Genomic DNA, 25,337 nt, shown 5'->3' with positions numbered 1-25,337 from the left:
CTCATGGTGTTAGGGAGACTCTAATCCATACCACAGCCCAGGACAGCTGCTCTGACTTACACCGGGATCTGTCAGCCAGAATCTGCAAGTACAGCCCCCTTCTCCAGGGGTACCACACAGATCGGGACCCTCCATGGTCAGCTTTCTCCTACCACCACTGAGTAAAGATGGTCTCCTGGTGCAAATCCCACACCAGCAGCCAACAGACCTCCCAGTGGTGAAGTGATGGGAGGCTGCTGGTTCTGCAGCCTGAGGCATTTCATAAGGGTAATAGGAACCATGTGGACAGAGACCACCCCCAAATAGATAAAATGGTGCCCATGGTGACATCCACTATTCCATGCACCCACGTCTTTCTAGATGAAGAATTGGCCTTTCCAGGGAATGACCCAGATGTGGGCGGATTCTGGGACTCAGGGCAAACAGAAGAGGACGGGTGCCCCACAGGAGATGAGGAAGGTAAGAGATTCCCTGCCTGAGGTGGAAAAGAAGAAAAGAAAGAACTGCTCTTTCCTCAAGTCAGATGCTGATCACATTGGGCTTCTGGTAAGTTTTTCTCCATGTCTTAAGCAGGAGAGCATCAGGGCAGCCTGCATCTTAGCGCACTGATGAAGCTGGTGAAGGAAATCCCAGAATTTCTCTTTGGGAATTCAAAGGCCACTGTGGAGCCAGCTGAGGCTGCCGATAGTGAAGCTGAGATGGGCTCTGAGAGGGCGTGTGCTGACGGTAAGTGAGTACCATACGCTGGGGATAGCACAACCGCAGGGAGAAAGTCCATGATTCTGTTTTATTTATGAACCCTGAGCTTGGTTTTAAGGTGCAAGTTGAAAGCAGAGAACGTAGTGGCTCTGTGTATACCTACCTGAGATCCTTTTGTGCATCAGGGATGGCAGGGGGGAAAGCAGGAAATTGCATGAGGGAAAACTGGACTAAAGGATGCTAAAGACTGGCCTCACTGGCAGATCAGAGGAGATGTCCATGGGTCAGTAACGTAGAGGAGTTGATAGGTACAGATCTCCTGAGCCCGAGGCCAGAGCCTTTTGCCCACAAGACCATCCACCCTCTCAATTAGTGGTGCACAGATGCCCATCCAATGACAGTGGAGAGGTTTCTCTTTAACACTTGGTCTAAATATCCACTGTCAAAGATCCAGTTGGTTTTATAGGGTTAAAATGAACCCGCCCTTCAGCAACAGGCCCTGAGCTGATGCTGGCTTTGTCTGTCTAGTTAAACCAGAAATAACTCCAGAGAATCCACCTGCCCTTGGCCTGGAGAACTGTTTAGCGGAAGTATCTGTCAATAGACCCAGTCATGCCGACACACCGAGCAGCTGCGAGTCCACCAGCAGCCCAGAAGGGGCTCAGCTTGGGAGACTGTATGCAGAAGGTGAGTCACAGAGGAGTCAGACTATGCTAGTGACGTGGTAGGTACCAAAACTGCCTTGGCAGGCTGACACATCCCAGAATAGTGCTGTAGGAGTGTGACACAGCTGTCCCGGGTGTGTGAGGGGACGCGGAAGGATCGGGGCAGGGGGGTCTTAGAGTGATACGGATTTGGGTTGGACACGATCTGCTGGGTCCCATCTATCTCATCCTTTGGGAACCAATCTGAATGAAATTAAATGGCTAGAGCGACGAGGTTTCTACCCCTTCCTTTGCGACTTGACTCCACGATCTGATAGATCTCATGGGTTCCTGAGACTCAGCCTAAACTTTCCTTTCCTCCGTTCAATTTGGTGACCTGTCCTCACACCCCTTTGGGTGTGCTCATGCTGAGCATCTCCCATTCCAGCTGGTTCATAACTTCCCATCCCCTGGTGTCACATCCCTGGTGCCTCTTCCTTGTGGCTTAGCTAAACTTCACATCCTGAGGCTGCATCTTTCCCCCTAAATCACCCCTTCCTCAGATCACCTTGGTTTGTTTTCCCTGAAAACATTCCAATTCGTCCATGCCTTCAGGCCCTGGGGCGCCAGATCTGAATGCCTCGTTCCACAGGCACTTTTGTATAGATGACCTGCTCCGGGGTGTGATGGATCTGTAAGTGCAGCCCAGTCTTGCTGGCAGGAATGTGAAGAGAGAAAAGGGAAGTGTTGGGGGTCAGTGTAAGTTCCTGTAGTTTTGACGGGGCTCAGAGACCAACTACACCACGCTGCTGTGGCTCCACATCTTCCGCTGATCTATTTCTTTTCTGACTATTAACACCGAAGTGACTTCAGAGAACAGCCCCCTCCAAGGTCTGTTGAACTGCCTGAAGGAAATTCCCATCAACAGACCCCGTCACCCCAACATGCAGAACCTCAGTGCACAAGGAGACGTGGAACACAAGAGAGTGGGGGTGGAGATGAAGAGCTTATGTGCTACGGGTGAGTTAAAATGTCTTAATACTGTAATGCACAAAGAGACAGTATCTCACTAGGCAGAGCGGAGAGATCAAACATTCTGCTTCTGGCTGTGTGTGGTATAATCAGAGAATGAGCTAGGAGCTGATTGACTGACACTAGTTTTACATTGATGTAACTTCAGTGGAGTGACTCCTGATTTACACAGTGTAAATTAAGAGCACAGGCCCCCAGGGTACAAAACTACACAGCCCGAATTTGGGGCCCAGTTAAGCCCAGAGTATTTGGGTGCCAGCTGAATAAGAACCATTTGTTATTCGCATGTCTGTGTGTCCATCCTACAGGGGTGTCACTGCATTGGTCAGTATTCTTGCTACACAGACGAGAGGTACATGCATGAACCAAAATTCGTGTTGCCGTGTTAACCTTCGTATGGCCATGCTCCATCCTTCCTATGCTGCATCCCCTTCTTCGCACTGGTAACTGGAGAGAGGTGTCTCAGAAGGGGAAGAAGCGCTGAGACCATGTTATTTCTGTGATTGTGGATCTTCTCCCCCCCCCCGGTTTCAGGCATTCTAAAATCAAAATGAACCTAGTTTCTGGGTGGACGCTTGGCATTTGAAAGAAGCATGTGGCCTGTCTACGGTCTAGCCGCTGATCCAGTCGGCTGTGTTGACTGTGTTCAGGAGAGAAGGAGCCGAGCCATTCGGCTGCAGGACTTGGACTGAAACTGAGTTTGTTTCTGTAGTTAAAACAGAAGTCACGACAGAGAGTTTCCCCATCCAGGGGCTGATGGGCTGCCCTGTAAAGAGGCCCAATTATCTAAGCACCTCAACCAGCAGCTCGTCTACCAGCAGCGCACAAGGGGGTGTGGAAGACAGGAGGCTGGAGCTGGAGCTTTGGAAATGTTCTTATGAAGGTATGGTTCAGTCAGGCAGAGGATAGGACCTGACATGTCTCCTGGTAGAGTCCATGGAAAGACACCTGTTGACCTCAGTGTCAGTGGATAGGCCCCTTCTCCTCAGAAGGAGGATGTGGTTTGCAAATGTATACGGTTATAGGATTCGTGTAGGGTGGAGTTTTGGCAACAGGGTGATGTGCCGTTAGCCGAACACTCTAGGGGTCTGGGATGGATCTGACCTAAAACCTCAGTGTGTTCTCAGGATCTGGTCACTCCATTGCTGGGGCTTGCGAGCTGACAGATGGGTCTGAAATTCTGAGAGATTTGGAGAGAAACTGGAGGGATGTCTGGGGATCAGAGGACAGGATTGCATAACCCCATATGAACACCATTGATTCTTACACCAAATAAAATAGATCCAGAGAAGCCCTTATTTCCTCCCTGATCAGGACCAACTCAGCCAGTGCACACTGGCACAAAGGAGAGGAAACACAGTGACCAGTCAAGGCTGTCTGGGGAGAATCTCCATAAAGGCTCCTAGAAATATAAACTCTTGGGTTTTCAGGGTTAAATTCCATAAACCACTGATCAGCCCAGAGTCCCGTTTCCTACAACCCTGGGGGTACCGTACTAACCCCTCCCACCCGTATGTTATCTACAAATGTGCACCAGCTCCTGATTGCTGGCTCTGAGCCCCCACCTCTGCCTTCTGCTCTGACTGATCAGGGCTTCGCTGACAATCTGCTGGTTGTTCCCAGTATTGACCCTCTGCATCCTAGATCAGCGGTTCTCAATCGGGGGTCCACAGCCCCCTGTGGGTCCGCAAGCCTTTTCAGGGGGGCCACATGGCCCCACGGCTGAAACCCGAGCCCGGTGCTGAAGCTGGGAGCAGCGCGGGGCTGAAGCCACACCTGCCCCCCCGACACCATGGCCTCTGAGTGAGTCAGGGGGTGGAGGTGGCACTCCCTCTCTGGCCCCCGCTGTGCAGAGCTGGCTTAAACCCTACCAGACTTTGACCCCCGACCCAAATAGAAGTAAAACTGTGCCTATGCCTAAGGGTCCCCCCCAGCCCAGAGCCCTGAGTTCCCCCTCGCACCTCCCGCTGGGCCCTGGAGTTTTTATAGCATGTTGAAGGGGCCTCAGCAAGAAAAAGGTTGAGACCCCCTGTCCTAGATCTGTGCAGGAGGCTCTTCCAGCGATGGGGGACCAGCCCCACCCACTCTCCTGAGGATGGCACTCAGAGGCTGGTGTTTAAAGGGCTCAGGTCATATGATTCAGAGTCAGGTGGAACCTTCTTCCCACAGGGAGAGGGGTTGAGTTAATCACGTGTTTATTTTAATATTCACGCAGCGGCGACGGCAGAGAATAGCCCCCTCCAAGGCCTGCTGAACTGTCTGAAGGAAATAATTGTTCATAATCCCCATCATCCCCACCCATCACCCTGCAAATCGGCCAAGGGCAGCACGCAAGGAGACCCAAGGCAGAGGAGGCTGGAGAGCAAGGATGGGAGCTCGTCTGTAGAAGGTGAGTGTGTGTAAAATTATAGCACCCCTTTTGGAATCAGGACCAGCTCTTTGCAGCGGTGCTTGGCTGCTCCTCGCGTGATGCTCGCTGTACGGGCGGGGCAGTTGGCGAGAGACGCAGGAGCGGCCCTCAGAGTGTATCTAGCTGTGGTGCCTGGTGCATGTTTCCCACGTTGTCTTGCACATATTTGTAGGGGAGATGGCTCAAAAAATCCAGTGTCCACATCTGGGGAACAATAATGCTGAGCGCTTGCACAGAGAAGCAATCGCATGGGCAGGTCTTGGCAGGCTTTGCAGGGGTGGGAAGGGTTGTTCTCTCTCTCCCAGGCGAGGTAAGTGCGGGGACGTGTCTTGCTCAAGTGAACTATTGACAAAGGTGGGGATAAAAGCCAGGGGTCCCTTGCCCAGCCTGTTCTCAGTCTGCCAGAGCACAGCTGCCCCTCTCAGCTGGCTTTAGGAGGTTTGTGGATAGACTGAACCAGCCCCACAGGTGCTGACCCGGACTTTGCTGTTCTGCATACACTGAAAACAGAAGTAACCGCGGAGGATCCACAGGACCCCAGCTTGGAGAGCTGCCCATCAGCCAGGCCTGTGAGCAAAGCCAGCCCTCCTCCCAGACCAGCCAGCCGCTCCCCACCTAGCAGGGCAGAAGGAGAGGCCAGGGGTAGGAGCCTGTTTGGCAAAGGTGAGCCATCAAAGTCACACCCCATCCCGTGTACGTGCCTTGTGTGAGATGGCACCGGAGGGGGCACGGGCCATATGCCACTCTGCCCCTGCCTGCCTTCCCCCCACTGTCGAGACTCTGCCATGATGACCAGGTGATGGATGGCTCAGTGATCTTGGGGTCTGTCTCTCCTGTCAGCCATCCATCGCTTCCAGCGGCCTGCCCCCGTCCAGGCCTCCTGATCGTCGTATTTATACCCAGAAAGTAGAACCAGTCCGTCCCTCAGGCCACACTGCTGATGACTGAAGTAAGGAATCTCTGGCCACATAGACAAGTACGGGGTCAGCCCGTCCTCCAGGGGCCTGTCTGAGGGGAAATGCTTTAACAAGGTGCGGGACCAAGGTATCGGCCCCGAAGGGGGACGAGGCAGAGAGTCACATGGCTGCTGCCTGCGGAGGTCGGAGGCGTGGGGCAGCGAGTCTCTATCGTGCCCCACAGCGAAGGGAGCCGCTGGGCAGCAGCCGCCCAGAAGCTGAAGCTCTGACTTGCTCACAGGAGCTGTTAAAACGGACGGAGCTGCGGAGGGCTCCCCTGCCCAGGACCTGCTGAGCTGCTGGAGAGACATGACCGGCCCCTGTCGTCCCGCCCGGCCAGCCTGCAGCTCCCCCGCCAGCAGCGCCCACGGGGGGCAGAGCAGAGGGGGCTGGCCCCGGGGCCCTGGCACGGTCCTTGGGAAGGTGGGGGGGGGCGCTTCCACACTGGGGAGGGAGACGTTCGCAGCAAACCTGAGGCCCCGCGGGTTTAAGAGGCAACCGCCGCTTACCCCCAGGCTAGTCGTTGCTGAAAACGCTCGTGGAGCGTCAGGAGCTGAACGCTCCTCGAGCGGGTCTCCAGGGCCAGGGAACGGGCTCCGGCTGCGGTCGTGATGAGGTGCGCAGCGGGGGAGCGGAGGAACAGCCAGCGAGCGGGACGGCCTGGCTCCCTGCGGAGAACCCAGCCAGACCGTAGCAGACGAGGCAGCTGCCATGGCGCGTGATGGGGAGCAGCCGCCACCCCACATTCAGCCTCTGGCGCAGGCCTCAACGTTCCCTGTGCAAGGGGGTTTGCACTGATATAATTGCACCAGTGTCACCGGGCAGCACTGGTGTAAAACAGGACTTGCACCAGTGTGTTTGAAATGAGGGTATGCCACAGTGGTGCACACTCCAGTACACACTGGTTGAAAGCATCTCTCGCAGTTTATCTCTGCCAGTGGAAATAAACCCCGTCTCGACAGCATTCTGCTAGTGCTGTAAAAGCTCTGCGGGTATTCCCAGCAAGCGCCCACAGCACTGGCCTGTGTACCAGAGCCTTGGCTAGTAACTCCGGCTGGCTGCTAGCCTCAGAAGCCAAATTCTCTCCCCAGAACAGGCTCATAAAGCAAAGGACTCTCAAAGTGCATCTCAGGTCAAGACCAGGAGGCTGGTGGGGCCTGCACAGCCCCCTGTGACTCTGCCCGTTTGGGGGATCTCCCGGAGGGAGTCCGGGGGGCTGGCCAGTGAGTGGTACAGTGGGGTGACTATGCTGGGAGCAGACACCACCTGTCCTGCACCTGCAGGCCGTGCCCTATCCATTGTCCGTTAAAGCAGAGGCGGTGCTGGAGGACTCCCCGCTGCGCGGCCTGGAGAACTGCCTGAAGGACATCGCTGTGACCAGCCCCCGTTGCTCCCACCCACCCGCTCGCCGCTCCTCCAGCCACGGTGCACAGAGAGCCCCGGGGGAGAGGCCTGGGCGAGAAGCTGGGAGCTTGTCCGCCGAAGGTGAGAGCCATAGTGCATAGTGGGGGCGCACCCGCTGGATACACCTCGGAGACAAACGTTCTGCTGCTGGGTAGGAAGGGTCAGCTCCTCCGCTCAGAAATCGGACAGTGGGCAGGGGAGGGGGTACAGGTCCCTAAAATCTCTATGATGTGGGCACCAGTGGCACCAGACGCATTCCGTACACAGGGGCGTTGCTCCATGCATTGGTCCACTTGCTCTGCAGAGGAGGGACCATACTAGGGAACATGCAGAAATCAGCGTGTCTTTACCAGGACCAACCTGGTTCCATCCCCAGCCCCTTCTGTGCCGCCCATCCCATGGGGGGGGTGCAAGGGGCAGAGAGGAAGGGTCTCGGAGTGTAGATGATTGCTGTTCATGTCCATTTCGAGTTGAATTAGCTGCTGGCCCAGTCCCCAGGGTCTGATCGGAGGGCGTCTAGTTCTGGGAGCTGGGGAATGGGCTGGTGGGTTTATCATGCGCAGAAGGGCCAGGACGCCTCCTCCAGCCACAGCCACTGGGCTGTTATTCTGGGCATCGTTCCTATTGTTAAAACAGAAGCAGTGACAGAGGATTCCCCCTGCGGGGCCTGCTGAGTTGTGTGACAGACACAGCCGCACCCTCCCCCCAGCATCCCAGCCCGCCGACCTGCAGCACCTCGGCCAGCGGTGCCGAGCGGGAGACGGAGCTGAGGGGAGTGGAGGCCAGGCTCTGGAACTCGTCCCCTGAAGGTAGGACAGGGCTCCAACCAGCAGTCCCCATTGAAGTCCATGGGAATCTGCCACAGACTATATGGGACCAGGATTGGGTCCTAGAAAGGGGTGGGATGGGCCAGAGTCCAATGTTGCTATCTGCGGCTCAGGAGCGGGTCGGTTCTTTGGCCGCTGACCCTGAGCTGGAGCGTGTGTCTCCATGTTTCTCAAGCAGAGGTGACGCCAGGGACCAGCCCCCTCCACGACCTGGCGAACTGCCTGCAGGAAACACCTGTCCGTACGTCCTGGGCTTCCCGAGTGCTGGCCTGCAACACAGGAGCAGATGTGTCACCAAGGAGATCTGCGACGGGGATGGTGCAGAGCTGGTGCAGAGAGGGTGAGCCCAAGAATACACGAGCTATCACACCATGGGTCTTGTCGACGGCTGCCCGGCTCACTGGAGGGTCCCAACTGCCCACAGGCAAACCCCTGTCACTGAGCGGTCTCTGCCTTACCCATCTCCGACCCTAGCATGGCACTTAAACATCCTTTTCGGTCACTCTTACGTTACGATTCCATTTCTAAATGGTTTCAAAGGATTCATAAATGATGAATGGATGTGACAAGCAGGAGAAAGCTGTGTTACAGGTGCTGATTGGCACATCACTAGGAGAGGCTATAGCTGGTTATAAGCAGGCGTGGTAGAATTCAGGGGGTTTTATATTTTTGACAGATGATATTGATTTTAAGCATTTTTTTCCTATTTTTAGCCATTTAAATGTTTCACGTTTGCGCAAAACTATGAGCTGGGTGGGGGTGTCTGTCACTAGGGGGGTCAGACAATAACTATTTACTGACACTAGACTGTGAGCTTCAAAAATGTAAAGCTTTATAGCCATTAAAAGACAATCTGTCAACATGGTGTGTCAAAATATACCCATTAATTATCCCTTACATTAAACCCTATGTCCCCAATCTGTATTTTCCCTTCTTTGCCGATAGAATCGTAGGACTGGAAGGGACCTCGAGAGGTCATCTAGTCCAGTCCCCGGCCCTCATGGCAGGACTAAGTATATATACATTTTGATGACTATTGATGGAAATATTTTTTTTCGGTTTGTGTGTGTACAGTGAAATGCACGTTTGCTGACAAAAATCTAACCCTTCCAAGCTCAGTTATAAGCCATAGTCAGAAGCAATTTGTTGGGCTCTGTAACAATTGATTAACATGTGTGTCAATCATTTATTAGCCCTTTTATAAGCTATTTATACAGGGAACCGTACTGTAGAGTTTGACCTCCTTTTCTCTCCTTGGTCTTGCTGCAATCAGTACTCTGTTCCTTCCATGAGGCTGTGAGGTTTGTTTTACCTCCTCGTCTCTCATGTCTTTTCCTGAGTGTCTTACACAGCTTTCAGGGCTCTCTGGTGTCTGTGCTATCAGGTCGCTCCTCCTTTCCATTCCCATTCCTTTGCTACAACTCCAGAGGGGTCTGGTTCCTCTTCTTTCAGCCACCGGGTTCCCCCCGGCTCTGTGCATGCACTCTCTGATTCGCTTGGCTATGCCAGCATTATTGCATTCCTTGGCTCTGGTTTCTCTAAGGCTTTGAGTCGGTTTGGAGTCGTGGAGAGGAAGGATGGCATGGTGGGTAAGGCACTGGGGTGGAACACAGGAGAGCTGGGTTCTGTTCCTGGCACAGGCTGTCTGTGTCCTGGGTCAAGTCACTTTGGGTCTCATTTACACTGGTGTACATCAAGAGTATGTGGGCCAGATCCTTGGCATTTTTGAGGTCCCTTTCCATCCCAGAGAATAGGTAACAAGCTTCATGTGTTCAGGAAAGGAGTGAATGAGACACTGTGGGGACCATTAGATCATCTAGCCCGACCTCCTGTGTAACACGGGCTGTTAATGTTCCCCCTGCGCTCAGCCTGCTCTGCACTGCCCCTACAGCTAGTCCCTAGCTTCGGAAGGGAGTACGTTTCTCTTCGAAAGCAGGCAGTGGGACGAGTGTCTGCCCAGGCCGAGAGCCGGTCTAAGGTCCAGTGGGTTTTACAGAGCTCAGCGATATGTAGCTCCAGCTGATATTGGCTTTGGATCTTTTCTTTAAACAGATATCAGCACGGAGACCTCGCCACTCCAAGTTCTGGAGAACTGCCTGAGGGTCATCCCAGTAAATAAGCACGGCTACCCCCACATGTCAGCCAACATCGCCTTGACCAGCCCCACTCAGAGAGACATGGGACAGAGGAGGCCAGGGGCCGGGAACAGGAGATCACTTGGAGAAGGTCAGATGAAGTGATTACACCATAACCCAATGTCACCACCATAAGGATCAGGTGGCAGGGAGCGTCAGCCGGGGCCACAATAACACCCCATAGCAATCCTATTCCAGTGCTAACCATACTCCTGTGCAGTGATAGCCTGGCTCACTTCCATCTCCATTCCACACAGTGAGCAGAATTCACCCCTCGGCAGGGTCCCAGCACACGGCCTGAGCGCTCCAGGGGTGAATTCCACCAGACCTGCGGCCCCTGAGCTGCTGTTGACTTTCACTCTGCATCATACAAGTAGAAATAACTGGGGGAAGAGTTTGCGTTCCTGGCATGCAGATTCTGATCTCGCGTACGTCTGTTTTGGCTTCTGGCTTCTCCCTGTGTGAATGAGAGCAGAATCAGACCTGGGTTCTGAGTGGCGTGTGGTTCTGGTGCACACTTTGCCTTATAGAGGGGTGGGGATGATGTGTAACCTGTTATAAACACAACGGGTGTGCGTGTGTGGGTTTTTAACCCATAAAAACAAACACAATGTGGGCTGGAAGCCAGGGGTGTCCAGAGAGGATTCTCCCCTCTATGGATTGGGGAAGCTTTTCCAAGAACTAGCTGTAAGTAAATCCGCTTCTTCCAGCCTGCTGCTCTTCCTGCAGCAATAGAAGTGAATCCAGACAGATTTGATCTCTTCACAACAAAGGCTCCTATTTATCCCTGGTGTAACTCCGATTTGAGTGGAGTTCCTCCAGGGATGAACCCAGCTTAATAGCTCAAAGTCCCTGCGAAACACCTAGAATTCAGAGCCAGAGACATTCAGAGCCTCTGCCTTGACAATCACGGTATGAGAGTGGAGGTGAATCGCACTGGACGCAGGCTCATTCAGAGATGGAGGGAACCCATCCCAGAGCTGCAGGCCGTGCACTGACGCAGGCTTGGTGTTGTTTCAACAGACGTCGGTACAGAGAATTCACCGCTGCGAGGCCTGGAGAACTGCCTGAAGGACATTCCTGTACCTAGCTGTAGTCAATCCAGTACCCCAATCAGCCACTCCTCTATGAGCAGCTCACTGGATCCACGTGGCAGACTGGAGACAGCGGGGTGGCCAGTGAAAACAGAAGGTAAATAGAGAGTTCACAGTGTCCCTGGTTCAGTTTTGCAGAACTGACCATGGCATGGACCTGAAGGTAACATCTGACTACGTCGCTTTTCGGTCTGTTTTACTAGCCCTGGAATTTCATGGAAGCATTTCCCTTTTTAGGGCAGGATTTTCAGATGGGGAAGCAGCCCCTTGTGGGATAGTCCCAGACCCACTGGAAGTGGAGCTTAGCCCAACTTTGGGGGGAATTGATACGTTATGGGCATATCGACAGTGCTGTATGTCAGCCACCAGTGAAACCCTAATACCCTTGAATGAGTCTGTTCCTAAATTCCCTGTAAGCTGTGCAGCTGCCTATTTAGTGCCATCCAGGTGCTCAAGGAAGGTGTGGACCCCTCTGATCTCTCCTCTGGAGCAAGGTTTGGACCCCTCTGATATCTCCTTCTCTGGAATACTTTTTGCTTTTCTCCCAGATTTTATGATCTGCTCTTCTTGCCTCTCGCTGTCTTCGGTTTAGTTCTTAGGACCCCTCAGGCCAGATACTCAGCTGGTGCACATCGACGGAGCCCCAGTGACTCCTGTGGCTTTGTGCTGATTTACAGGAGCTGGGGATCTGGCCCTCGGCGCACGTGCAACACGTGGTTCCTTTCACACTTTTCTGGCAGCTTTTCCACGGATTTGCACAGTGCTGATTCCCACTCTCCTACATCCCCCAAGCCCTGAGGTACAGTGAGACATGAGATGTGGCTCGCTGGGAAGCCCATCTCCGCGGCTCCTTGCCTTGGCCCCGGCTGTGCTGGGGTCTCCTTTTGGGGCTCCCTACGGTCACACACTGCACTCCCGCTGGAGGGCCAGAAAGACTGGGCTTTTCAGCGTGCCTGGCAGGAGCTGGGAGCTGGTAGCAGAGCCAGTTGGCTTCACAAGCGTCCAAGGCAAATGGAAGCAGGGCTGTAACTCCCAGCCTCCTGCTGACAGAGATGTCGTACCTCTCATTAAAGCAGGGGCCGTCTCAGAGGTCACGCCACCGCTCCAAGGCCTGGAGAACTGTCTGAAGGACATACCCGTGACCAGGCCCAGATGCTCCAGTGAAACAACTAGTTACTTCGGCCCCAGCAAAGCCCTGGGAGAGGTGGAGCAGAAGAGACCGGTGCCGAGGCCCTGGAGAGCATGCGCGGCAGGTGAGACGAGCTGAGAAAGGACTGAAATGGGTGGGAGCTCGGCAGGGCAGTGTCCTGGGTGGGGCTGGGCATGCAGCGCATGCAGCGGGAGCACACGGGGGAAGCGGGAACTGCGTGTGACTCCTCATTGTGCTTCTGGGAAAGAACGGGACGGAGAAGGGCGAGAAGGAGGGATTAAGATTTGATCCTTTTAAATTCACCTTCATCCCTAAATCTAAAAATGTTTTGGGCCGCTGGGTCCTGAAATCCCCCGGGTGCCCATGACACGTCCCACCCGGTTCTGATGTTGGGGGTTTGTATTATTAAACCAGCAGCAAGTGTGGAGAGCTCCCCCCTCTATGGACTGATGAACTGCTTGAAGGAAATACCCGCTGGCCAGCTGCGCTATGCCAGCACCCCGTCTAACTACTCCTCCAGCAGCAGTGCCGATGGGGAGAGGGACCCGTGGGGCGCCGGGCCGGGGATGTGGAGGTGGGGCAATGAAGGTGAGCCAGGGGCTTCGTGGCATCTCGTGGACTGTCAAGCCATGCCGTTTGCTCCATGAGCTCTCCCCGGCCTCACACAAAGCAGCCAGCTCTTACAGCAGCTGTGCTGGTGATGGGGTGATGTGCACTAGCAGGTTATCTGGGGGCATTGGGGGGTGATGATGGGCAGTAACCCTGGGCTGAGGAGCAACGGTGAGTGGGGGGAACTGTGGGGTGAGGGAACCAGTGGGCTGATGAGCGATGGTGGTTGGGGAGACTGTGGGCTGAGGCCCTGGTGAGCATGGGGGACCGCTGACAGCAGCTGCTGTGTGGCCCAAGCTCTGTGCTGAGCCTGTGTTGTCTAAACAGAACGGAGCCCTGAGAATTCCCCTCTCCGAGGCCTGGAGAAGTGCCTGCAGGAGATCTCGGTGTCCAGGCCCCGGACCCCCAGCTCCCCCACCACAGCTGCTGTGGTGGGCAGCCAGCGAGGAGACACAGCGCGGAGGAGGCCAGAGATGGGGCACTGGGACTGGCACGGTGCAGGTAAGAGGAGGATCAGGTTCACAGTGTGAAAGGAGAGGCTGTGCCCTTTCCTGCTGCCCTGCTCTCTGCCAAGCCCCTTGCTTGTCTGGTGTGAGAGGCCACACCCCCGGTCCTGTACGGAAGGGGACGCTCCGGAGTGCGGACGGGACAATCAGTGAATAGGACACGTGGAGGGGGATGGTGGAGTTTTCCTTCTCCCCGTGTCTGCCCCCCAGAGTCAGGGTAAACCGAGGCACTAGGCAGAAGTGTGAATTAGGGGGAAGAACGAAGCGATGGAGCCTCCGTTGGAGGCGGAAGGAATCAGACACTTTGCCGAAGTCACCACAAAGCGCTCCCCTTCCATGGCCTGCAGCGCTGTCTGATGGGCCTAGCGGTGAAAGGCTCCGTCGCTCCAGCAGACTTGCCAGTGACAGCCCCGCGCGGGGGTAGCTCAGCGGAGCCCTGAGGTGGGGTTTGGAGATCACAGGCGGAAAGTCAGGCCAAGGTGTCCAGCCATGGCGGTGGCCTGGGTGAGCAATCTGAACGTTGTCGGGTGGGGCTTGGAGGCCAACGGTGGGAGGTCGTTCGGGTACAAGTCCTGCTGGGCCAGAACAACGGTCCCTTCGTAAGCCACCTGGCTCGAACGGGACAATCTTACTGCAGGCATCTGGCAGATCCAAGACGGCCCTGGGCTGTTACTCGATGTCCAGGTTTCCATGCAACGGTCACATGGTTGTGGTTGCTAGAGGGGTGGTGAGAAACCTCCAGGACAGACGGGAACTGAAACCAGCACGGCAGCAAATCACCTCTTAGGAATACGTGCTTCGCCATGCTTCCGAGACAGGTGAATCCACGGGGCCCTGCCACGGAGAGGCCATTCCCTGAGGCCTATCTCGGAACAGGCTCGTGCTCACAACCCCATGGCACGCTCTGTAACGCCGCGGTGTCTGGAACGAACGGCACCTGGCAAGAGTCTGACTCTGACTCTGTCTGTGTTTGTTGTAGCTACAGTTAGCGCCCATGTCCACGGCCCAGAGAGCTGTGTGAAGACTCTGCCTGGAACCAGACCCAGTCACGCCAGCCGCTTGTCTCACCACCGCACAGCTGGAGACACGGAATGCAGCAGCCCAGAGGTTGGGATTTCGAGATTTCAGGCTGAAGGTGAACAGTAGGACTTTAAATTGTGTTCCCTTGAACCGGGCTTGTTCCTGGCTCACTCTCCGGGCAGGGGAACTGCAAACCTTTCGGCCCGGTTGGTTTTCCAGGGCTCGAGGGAAGGACTGACCTGGCCTCATGCCCACACCCCTATCTGGTTTCTCTGCTGCAGATCAAAGGCAAGCGGAAAACCTCCCAAGCCTGGCGGAGGTAGCTGCACCCAGATCCTGTCCTGCCCAGTCCCCTCCCAGCTGTGCTCGGGGAGACGCAGAGCGGCAGGAATGGGATGCGCATGCGAGGAGCTCCAGTAGCAGAGGTGAGCCGAAGAGCTTGGATGTTACGGCTCTGTCTAGATCAGGTACTTATCTGGCCCCCAGCACCATGCCTCCCAGTCTATGACTGCATTTACCCTCCTGCACCACTGCGGGCAGGGCAGGGCAGGGGTATGATCCCCATGGTAGGGAGAGGAACTGGTCACACAGAGTCTATGGCTGAGCCGGGGCATGAACCCAGGCCTTCACAGTCCTAATCAAATGCTCTAATCACGGGACCACCTGACCTCTACTTGTCCTGCCTCTGACTCTCACACGTGATGCAGGATTCACTTCCAACTTTTGGGAGCAACAAGGACAGCCATAGTGTAGACAGGGCTCAGGAGTGCTTCACTTAGTTCTAGTGGAATAACCTGGTGTCTCTCCAGGAGGCTGCTCAGTTCAGACTGGGAGTACAGACTCAGAATGGCTCCCTGCTGCCCTTCCCCTTCCCTGTACACCTGCCCCTAACATGGAGGGCTCAGTTCCCATTGGCTTCACTCGGAGCTGCACCCACAGAATGGGAAGCATTCAGTGATCAGCACTGCTCACAAACCTACCGTGTGGGAAATAGCTCTCAGCCCCTGGGAGCCTCCTCCCCGGTGGCCCTCTGCCGGGCAGCCCGCCATGCAAGGCGCATCTCCTCGCACAGCTTGGGGCCTCCATGGCAGGGGCGTCTCTTTCTGCTGTTGCCCTCCAGGGGGCTCGCCGACGGGTCTCCCATCTCCAGCGAGCATAGGAATGGGTCTGCCAAAGCTGAACTAGGCAGGATAATCCAACCTGCTGCCACGGGTCTGAGAGCCAGGTATGGCCACGGAGACGGTGAGCGGCTGACCCGGCTTTATAGCAAAGGGCCTTGGGAGACTTTTCAGTTTAAAGCAGAGGGAATGGCAGTCGGTGACCCGGAGAGCTGTCGGAAGGAGAGTCCTGTGAACAACCTGTCATGCCAGCAGGACAGGAGTTATGGGGCCAAGGAGAAGGGGGACGGGTGCCGGGAGATCCCCGAAGGAGTCATAGGGTAACCCAAGGTCCCATTTAGGTACCAGTTCAAGGTACAAAAGTCTAGTGCAGACCAGCCTGAGGAGGGACTGCGTGTCTGCATCTTGCATTGAAGGCAGCAGGAGAGGCAGGTCCTCAACCCCGAGACTGGGGTGTCATCTGCATGCTGGTACCATTTGTTCTGGGGTAACCAGGGAATCTAAACCCCCAAGGACAGGGCGAGTAAGGTACCAGCGTGTAACCCCCAGAGCCAGGTTAACTCTGCCTCTGTGTAACCGCACGCTGCACTCTCAGGAGAAAGCAGCACTCGCCACTTAGATTATAACAAGTGTGCTTCTGCATGGCAACGACCACGCTTCCCGCCTCTCCCGGGACAGTGGAACAGTACATAAGAGCAGCCATACTGAGTCAGACAAATGGTCCATCTAGCCCAGTGTCCTGTCTTCTGACAGTGGCCAATGCCAGGTGCCCCAGAGGGAATGAACAGAACAGGGAATCACCAAGTGATCCATCCCCCGTTGCCCATTCCCAGCTTCTGGCAAACAGAGGCTAGGGACACCATCCCTGCCCAGCCTGGCCTATAGCCATTGATGGACCCATCCTCCATGAACTTATCTAGTGCAGAACAGCTCGGGCAGAGCGTAAGCAATGGACGTGGGAACTGGGACACAACCCAGCTCAGGCTTGATGTTGTTCAGGGGCAGAGGGAGCTGGCCCTATGGAGAGTGGCCAGGGGCGGACAGCAGACTTGGCTATTTCTGTGTCGGCAGAAGTCACGGCAGGGAGCTCACCCCTCCCCAAGCTGAACTGTTTGAAAGAGATCACTGCCAACAGACAAACGCCTTCCTCGCCGCCTGCCCGCGCTGGGCAGGGAGACGTGATGCTGAGGAGAGCAGAGGGCAGGGGGAGGAAGCTGTCCGGGGAAGGTGAGCAATGGAGTTTATGGCTTTAACACCTTAGGCAGCAGCACTGCAAGGCCTGGCTGGTCCAGGGGGTCTGAGAAGCCTGAGAATAAGCCCAGGGCACATGGCTTGCCGGGGACTGGTTTCCTTCCCTGAAATCGAGGTTCTGCGGGTGCTCAAATGCACACGCGTGGGTGTCTGGATTAGGGCTCAATCTGCAGGCCAGGCGCAAGGCTCTGCAGAGAGACTCCTAGATTCCTCGGACCAAACAGGACGGCAAGAGGTTGCTTCATCCAGCCCCCTACACAACTGTCAGATGTATCGCTCGGCTGAGGTGGAGAGGGGGAGAAAACCACATCTGGCACCACAGCAGATTCTAGACACCGGGCCCCTCAACCATTCCTCCAAGGGCTTTGATTGTACCTCTCGGCTGGGGACAAAGGGAGAGGAAAGTTTCCCATGAGCAGGGCCGTCCTTAGGCATATGCAAAATACGCAGCTGCATAGGGCACCTGAAACTTTGGGGCGCCCCTGGGTCTTAATGTCCACCCCCAGCTTTCCTATCCCTGTTCTTACCCTTCCAGCAAGCTCCCACAGCTGGCTGCTGCAGCCTGGTGAGTCTTCCTCTGGAGGGGATCTAGTAGTTAAAGGTGAAAAAGCCTCCAGCCTGTCAGCCCTATTAGCACAACATTGAAACTGTTAAAGTGCCATTCAAGGGGGAATGAAGCCATTTAACAGGCATTTGCGAACCCCCAGGTATAGACTGTCAGTTTCTGAATTTACTGACAAAAACAATTGTGCATTACTGTAATATTTACTCAGAACATATTAGTCTACAGGACCTTAGTTTAAAATTTGCTTTAAAAATATTTCATTAGTGAGTTGGTGAAGATTATAAAATCACATCTCTAAAAAATCCTTGCATAGATTTTTAGATGCACAATCATCTTTAGCCTTAAATGCTTGGATCTTCAGACATATAATTTTTAAATAAATCCTTCAAACAACCACCCTTCTCTAACATACACATTTTAATTTTAATTACTATAGTAAAAAAACCTTGTTTCCAAAGTCTTCCTGTCCTTTCTGTCTATCCCTTTCTCCTTGAAGAGAGCCTTTAAAGGGACAACACCCCTTTCCTTCCAGATAGCTGGACAAAGAGTTTCCTTTACTTTACTTCTGACTATCTGATGAACTAGTTTTAAGAGAACTCTCCAGCAAAATCAGTACCTAGTAAGATATAAAATCCTTTGTTATGCCTAAAATCTTTGGAAACATATTTTTAAAGTCGGTGTTTCATAAACACATCTATTGTTATGGAGATCACACAAAGTAAATTAGTGTCCCTTTTTCTAAAAGCAGTGAACATTGTTATGAACACACTAAACCTCTGTGACTGATGAATTTAAAATAATGTCTTTGTTTCAGTGAGTTAAATCTGTAGTACTCTGGAATGATTCCTTTCTGAAGGCTTAAGAGTACATTTAAAATATCCTCATCATCATATCCACTCATTATACTCCATGCCTGAACAGAGCCATTATATGAACAACATACCCCCATATCTCAATGTCTGTACTCTGACCCATTAACCTTCTACCCCCAATCGGGGAGATTGCAGATTATGTATTCCTTACACCACCCATTCCTAAAACGAACTTCGCACCCCTTGATAATCTGTATCTTATTCCCTGATAACCAGAAACTTCTGTGCTTAAACTCTGTACCGTTTCTTTTTACTTCAACATTATCTTAATAAAATTATTAAATATAAAATCAGTTTAGAAATACTGATCAAGAAAATGTAAAACAGAGAAGAGCTGCATCATGTACGCCATAATATTTAACGTTTTATTCAGCAGAACAGCTGACTCGCCCTTACTACAAAGCTTTTGGAAATAAAACTCTGACAAACTTCAGGACATATCAAAAAACCCGTGACTGACACTTTTTATTCCAAAGTTTAGTGCTTTTAATTAGGTACCTTCTGCATGTCCAGTCTGCATGAGGGAGAGGGTACAGAGGTCTCTGCAGGGAACTGTGACTCTCCACCTCCGTGAGGCGGGCCGGGAGTCTTGCTATCCTTTGCTGCTTCGTCCCCCCGCCATTGGGCTGTGAGCCCAGGCTGCTGTCGGGCATAGGGGCACCAGTTTAATAATACTGCATAGGGCTCCATAAATCCTACGGATGGCCCTGTCCATGAGATAAGGGGACTAGTGAGGGAGGAGGCCAGAGGATGTGCAGCCCCACTGGGAGGAGGCTGGGGAGCAAATAGTTACATGATGGGAGAGCTGCGGGGCATGTGGCCTCGGGGGGAGGCTGGGGAGCAGCCCCACTGACTCCACTCTGGCCCTGGCCCTCGGGGTGCGTGGGCTATGAATGTACCTACGGGTTTCCTGCCCCTGTAAAATCAATGTGTGTACCCCCAAGTGTACGAGTGGGTTGAGGATTCCATCCCGAGTGGGGATCAGGGAAGCCCTGGTCAGTTTCCATGGCTATAATGTAGCGGGGTCTGTCCTGTAGCTGACATGGATTTCTTGGTTTAAAACAGACAGTACGGCCGAGACTGCCCATCTCCCAGGTCTGGAGACTTGCTGGAGTGCAGTGCCTGAGAGCCGAGGCAGCTGTGCCAGCACCCCCCTCGGCATGTCCTCCAGCAGCAGCCCACGTGGGGCCAGGGGGGAGAGGAGTCCACAGCCAGGGCTTTGCAGGCTGCACAGAGAAGGTGAGCCAGCCAGCGGGCCTGGGACGCAGTGTATGTGATCTGCACTGCAGGGCCAATCTGTCAGCTGGGGTCAATCAGTGAAGTCGGTGAAGCTTTGCTGATTCATGCCCGTGGAGGTTCTGGTTGTGGGACTGCGTGGTACTGAGAGTCTCATGCTCCCAGCCTTGCGATGCAATGAGAGACTGACAGACAGGAGCGCTCCATTGACATGTCCCAGGCCTGCCTAGCACTGATAGCTCTGCCCAGCGTTGCCACGCTTAGCCTCTTGGATTTCACGTGGCAAATCTTCACGTACTGAGGAAAACCGGACCTCTGGGAGGGTGTTCCTGGAAACTCACAAATGTGGCATTATTATCGATTATTATTATTAATGATCTGTATTACCCTAGGGTCTGGGATCCCCATCAAAGACCAGGCCCCTGTTGTGCCAGGTGCTGGACAGACACAGAGCGAAGAGGGTCCCTGTCCAGAGAGCCAACAATCTAAGCCCCTTTGGCCAGATAACGCTATTTCCTCTGCAGTGAGATCCCCCCTACCCCTCCGAAGTAAGGAGCGAGCATTTCCGCTAGGGGGAAACCAGCCATCTGAGCAGCCAAGAGACATTTCCTCCCGTCAGAACTGCCTTTGTGTTGTGGGAAGCAGCAGAGAAACTCTGTCCTCAGCTCCATAGTCCACAGGCACAATGGGAGCTGGGGCGGTGAGGATCCCAAGGTTTAAGACTGACGATTCCTGCCAGTGCCCCGTCCTCCTGGAGTACAGTGGGCTACCTGCATTTCTGGGCTGGGAGCCCAGCTTCCGGTGGGACTAATGGCCCATAGAGGGTCACCGCTCCTCCGTCCTGCTGTCCTTAGCTTGCTACACTCCTGTGCTGATAGACTCAGAGAAACTGGAGCTGGAAAAGACCCACTAGAACTCCGTTTCCCGAGCTGTGCAGGGCTGGGTCTGTTCCCGCTCCAGACACTCCAATAACGAGGGCCCTAGATGTGCCAATAGATGAATGGTTTCCTTTAGGAATAAGGCTGCAGTGGGTCTATAGCACTTGGCGGAGGGTGGGACCTGGCTTAAGCTGATGCAGGCTTTGTTTGTGTTGGTAAAATCAGAAGGGATGCCAGTGGACGCCCCTCGCTATGGCCCAGCAACCTGCCCACAGGAAACCCATGGAAACGGGCCCAGTCGTTCCAGCACGTCGAGCGGTACCTCGCCTGCCCGCGATGCCCCGGGCCACAGGCATGCTAGAAGACCCAGGACAGGGATTAAGAGACCACACACTGAAGGTACCTTGATCGCCTTGCACCTTCCGACTAGGTTCCTCGTTAGGCCCCCCAGTCTGTTTTCAAAGGTGCTGAGAACCCACAGTTCCCATTGATTGCAGTGGGGTTGGTGGGTGCTGGAACCAGGCCTGCATTTAGAAGTCTGATCCGGTTCTTCCCTCCTGGGGCTGGGGTCTCATTGGCTCTCGTAAGCCAAGCTGAGTCACTGGATGGGAGACCTCCAAGGAAGACGTGAGTACAGCGGGAAACAGTGCTTGTGAATGAACAGGTGGCGATCTGCCCACTGAGTCCCTCCTGAGCCAATGCCCCAGCCCCACCTTTCACATCAGCTGTAAAACCGAGGTGCCTATCGGTGGGCGTTAAAAATCCCATGGCACTTTGTGTAGGAGTAGGGGTTTTAGCCGGGGACCTGGTCCAGTGCCAGTTGGGTAATTACACTCGGTTTTACTTCACTCCCTCCCACAGCATAACTGGATATCCCGCCCTTAGCTCTCTGTCCTCAGCTTTTGGGTAGCGTTGCTGGAAGATAATCAGCTGCCACCTTTCACTCCAGAGGAGGCTGCAGTGCAGTGGTGGGTGTGGGGATTCCTGCCTAATATAGTGCTAGGAAATTGTCTCTAGAAGAGCGCACTAGAAATGGTGCTGACCCTTGCTGGGTGTTGCCGGGTCTGATATGTTTGTCCTCTGGACCGTAGCCAGGACAGATGCTGCCCGACCACCCAGCACCAGCTCCTGCACTGCTGGTGAGGACGGTGGACAAAAGGCAGATGCCACATGGGAGGAATTTCCTAAGAGACCATGCTCCCGCTCAGCGCCATCTCCGTGGGAGTACTACGGCTGGGAGAGCGGGACGCCCCTGGACCTCAGGGTGGAGAGGAGCGCGGTCGAGGCCGTCCTCTCGGAGAAGCTGGACCGGGTCTCCCAGGATTTCGCGGCCATGTGCAGGGACGTGTCGAGCATGCAGAGCCGCGTGGCCCAGCTGGAGCGGGACTCGAGGGGCTGGGCTCTCGAGCTGGCTGCCCTCCAGCAAGGCAACAAGCGCCTGAGTGAGACTGTCCGGCGGCTGGAGAGCCGCTGCCACGTGCTGGAGAACCACGCCCGCCGCAACAGCCTGCGGCTGGCAGGCCTGCCGGAGGGGGCGGAAGAGGGAGACCCCATCGCCTTCCTGCAGAGGACCCTGCCCATGGTGCTCAACCTGCCAGCGGACTGGCCGCCCCTGGAGATCGAGAGCGCGCGCCGCGTGCCCGGGGGGGCGCGCTGGGACCCTGCCACCCGGCCCCGGGCGCTGGTCTTCCACCTGCTACGCTTCTCTGACAAGCTGGCCGTCATGCGAGCAGTCAGGAAACGCGCGGAGCCCCTGGCCTGTGGCGGCGCCCGGGTCGCCCTCTTCCCAGACGCCTGCCCCAAGCTGCGCCGGGGGAGCGGGGCACGGTACGCGGCTGTCAGGAGGCTGTGGCGGGCAGCGGAGCTCCGTTTGGGTGCTCAGCCCTCCAGCTGCTGCCACAGCCGGGCACGAGGACACTGGGAGCCGCTGCCCAGCCCCCCGGGCCACGCGCCCGCTGCAGACAAACAGGGGAGCAGAGTCACCAAAGGGCAGTGACTGAGAGGGGGGACTTGGAGCTGCTGACTCGCTCACCCTCCCCTTGAGTCACAGGATCCGTCTCCCTGCCCTGGAGACCACAGCACCCCCTGGGCCCGGACTGGACCTCTCCCGCCTCCAGCTCTTTGTTTCCCAGAGTGTCGCTAGGTCCCAGCACTTGGCTGTGTGATTCCACCGTGTCCGTGTTTTCCCCACCACGGTGTGCACCTGCTCTGCTCAGCTCACACGCCGGGGGCTCCGGGAACTGCAGAGCAATAGAGACTCGGCCGTTATTGGAGCCGGCACTGCAGGGAGCCCTTGTATTGTAACAAGTGAGATAGCATCAGAGCCGCGTGTTAGCGAGCTGCTCAGGGAGCTCTTCGGGTGCTAGGCAGTCTGCGGTGGGGGGCTCTGGGCAGGGGTCCGGGGTAGGGTGTGGCACTCGGATTTGCTTTGCTCCCCATGACAATTGCTCCTGGCTGGCTGGGGAGAAATTTGACATTTCCCCTTTTTTCCCCTGTCCGTCGCCACTGCCCAAGCTGGTGTCTTTTCCGTCCAGCTTCTAACCACCCCCCGACCTGGGGGAGTTGCGCTCGATGCTACGTCTCGGCAGCAGTTTCACAGGGAAGAGCCTTCAGGAACCCGGCCAGGACAGAAACCTTCCTGGTGGGAGGCATCACTCACAGGGATGTTGTCAGAGTACAGGCACCGCCGCGTGCTCCAATTCCCCGTAGGCACTGCCCGCACCCAGGAGGCGCTGAGGATAAAGGCTGTCATGGGCTTGCTTGGCTGGTCCTTTCCCCTGGTTGTATATCTGCTTCCACTGGCTGGATCCGCCACCCACAGACTTATGCTTATTCCCCATTGCCTCAGCCCTGTTTTGCTGCCCAAACTCTCCTCTGCAACTCCCCAGGCAGCTCCCAGCACTCTGGAGAGTTTCTGGTTTTGGGGCACAAGGAGAAGCTGCCAGATTTGGAGCCCTCTGCACCCGAACAGGTCCCGCCCCCCATGTGCGTGAGCCTGGAACAGGTCTCGCCCCCCCCACGTGCGTGAGCCCTGCCTTGGAGGGACCATCTCTGAGCGCAGAGGGAAGTTCATTCTCCTTCCTCCCTACCCTGGCCGAGACTACAAACAAAGGGACCGAAGGCTCGATCCTGCCAGGTGCTGAGCACCCCAGCCCCGCTGTAGCGAAGCATGTTAGCTTGTGCTTAGCTTTAAGCCCCTGAGTAACCCCTCTGAAATCGGTGCTTTCCTGGATCGAGGTCGAAGCACTCAGCGCCGCAGAATCAAGCCCTACATGGGGGCTGTGTGATAATTACACCCACCCACTCTGTACCCAGCTGCACCCGCCAACTCTCCCAGCAGCCATCAGTGCGCGATCAGAGCTGGATTTGAACTGGAGACCTGCAGTGAAAGACTCCTGCACCCGTAACTAGGTCCCATTACCTAACTCACACCAATCTCATCTCAATAGGCCCCGATCGCTTCAGTGTCCAAGTGCCGATCTCCATCAGAGAGGTTCTTTATCACAGGTATTTCCAGGCTGTCCTGTCTGTGCAGCACTGTCTTGCGTGTAAAGCACAGGGTGAGCAGGGAGGCTGGAACTGGAGCTAGGCAGGACTACGGTAGAGGATGTGCCATGTGTTGGGCCAGGCAGCCCCGTGAGTGGTGCCTGGATAATCCCAGCATTTTAAGAGTTAATTAGTCCAATGAATCATCCTGTTGGCTGAACAGAAGTGACAGGTGCCTCCCTGGATACGTATTCATCAAGTTCCCTAAGCTGGCCCCATGTCTCAGCCAAAATTTACTGCAGCTTGAATTTCTTTGTCTTCAAGGTGCCCCCTGCCTATTCTCACTGGGCAGCTCAAAAACCTCTGGTTACAGGGGAGTCACCTTCCAGTACCCACACCTGCTTGAGTTCGCCCCCACCCCTAGCTCTGCCAGTGCATTGCACCAGGGCCTGCTTTTCTGGGGTGGGTGGTGGCTGCTCTGCAGAGCAGGAGAGTTCTGACCCTGCTGGCTCCCCTGTCGCTCTCAGGTTTGCTCTAACTTGGTGGCCCTACTCAGTAGCCACAGGGCACTGGGGGCCTGATTCTGAGCTCTTACCAGCGAAATTGGGAGTGACTCCGCTGTGGGGGGTGGAGCCGTGCCAGAATCGTGCAGGCTCCCTTCTGTTGACAGCATGGTGTTTGTGAGATCCTTTCCTGCTGCCAGGGTGGGCGGCACGTGGCTCTCCTGATTTCCCTGTGTTCTGTGCTCGCAGCACAGTTGGACTGTATTAAAACAATGATTTGTAACGCTGCTTGGCCCCCCTGCCTGGTGTTTGTTTGAATTCCCTGCACCTGCATTACAGGTGTACATCAGGCAGGCCATGGGCCAGAACCTGCTGTCTGGGTAAATCCGAGCCACTCCACAGCTTGCAGACTGGGGAGTTCCCCTTGTAGCCGAGAAATTGAGGCATCTCCTGTATGAAACCCCCCTTCAGCCCCCGAAGAGAACGCGGGGCATTTGCTGGGGATTTGTGAGCAGGCATGAGGGATTATGGCCTGGGCTGAGATCCTGAGTGTTATAAACCTGGAGCAAATCCCACCAGCCTACGGATTTCCATCTGGGTGAGGCAGTGCAAAGTGCTAGAGAATCAATGCTCTGTGCACTAGCCAGTCCGATTTGCTCGACTCTCCGCCCAAAATTTCATTCATTTGAATAAATCTACATGGCAGGTGGCTTCTTAAGCGCGGGGCGTGAATGTTCCCATCCCCCCATGTTCTGTCTGCAGCAGCAACTTTCATTCACTTTCCACTCAAGGCACCAGTGTGTGAGGCTGGTCGTACCCGGCAGACGGCAGCTGTATAACAAAGCCCTGGCCTCAGAGATACAGCGGGGATAGAACCCAGGACCTTCCCCTCCCAACGCGCGGCCCTTACCGCTTGAGCTACAGGAAGTGCTCCGTTAGGTA

General features: G+C 55.1%; 1 protein-coding gene across 1 annotated transcript in view; it reads left to right on the top strand.

Annotated features, from left to right (window-relative positions):
• Window positions 1-24,852, top strand: part of LOC119850768 (protein KRBA1-like) — a 47,013-nt gene extending 22,161 nt beyond the window's left edge. The window contains 23 exon segments of the mRNA XM_043507073.1: window positions 361-459; window positions 574-726; window positions 1,228-1,386; window positions 2,208-2,363; window positions 3,088-3,258; window positions 4,603-4,764; window positions 5,287-5,448; window positions 5,983-6,108; window positions 6,111-6,164; window positions 7,053-7,226; window positions 7,782-7,796; window positions 7,799-7,954; window positions 8,151-8,312; window positions 10,025-10,198; window positions 11,131-11,298; window positions 12,275-12,454; window positions 12,766-12,939; window positions 13,288-13,461; window positions 14,446-14,601; window positions 14,768-14,911; window positions 16,676-16,831; window positions 20,632-20,805; window positions 21,498-24,852. Of these exon segments, the coding sequence (XP_043363008.1) occupies window positions 361-459; window positions 574-726; window positions 1,228-1,386; window positions 2,208-2,363; window positions 3,088-3,258; window positions 4,603-4,764; window positions 5,287-5,448; window positions 5,983-6,108; window positions 6,111-6,164; window positions 7,053-7,226; window positions 7,782-7,796; window positions 7,799-7,954; window positions 8,151-8,312; window positions 10,025-10,198; window positions 11,131-11,298; window positions 12,275-12,454; window positions 12,766-12,939; window positions 13,288-13,461; window positions 14,446-14,601; window positions 14,768-14,911; window positions 16,676-16,831; window positions 20,632-20,805; window positions 21,498-22,402 (4,154 nt within the window). The 3' untranslated portion in view covers window positions 22,403-24,852.
• Window positions 24,853-25,337: the final 485 nt, after the last annotated feature.

This window comes from Dermochelys coriacea, chromosome 2 (assembly GCF_009764565.3).
Source record: "Dermochelys coriacea isolate rDerCor1 chromosome 2, rDerCor1.pri.v4, whole genome shotgun sequence".
Classification (NCBI taxonomy): Eukaryota; Metazoa; Chordata; order Testudines; family Dermochelyidae; genus Dermochelys; species Dermochelys coriacea.
This window is presented reverse-complemented; position numbering and strand designations above follow the sequence as displayed.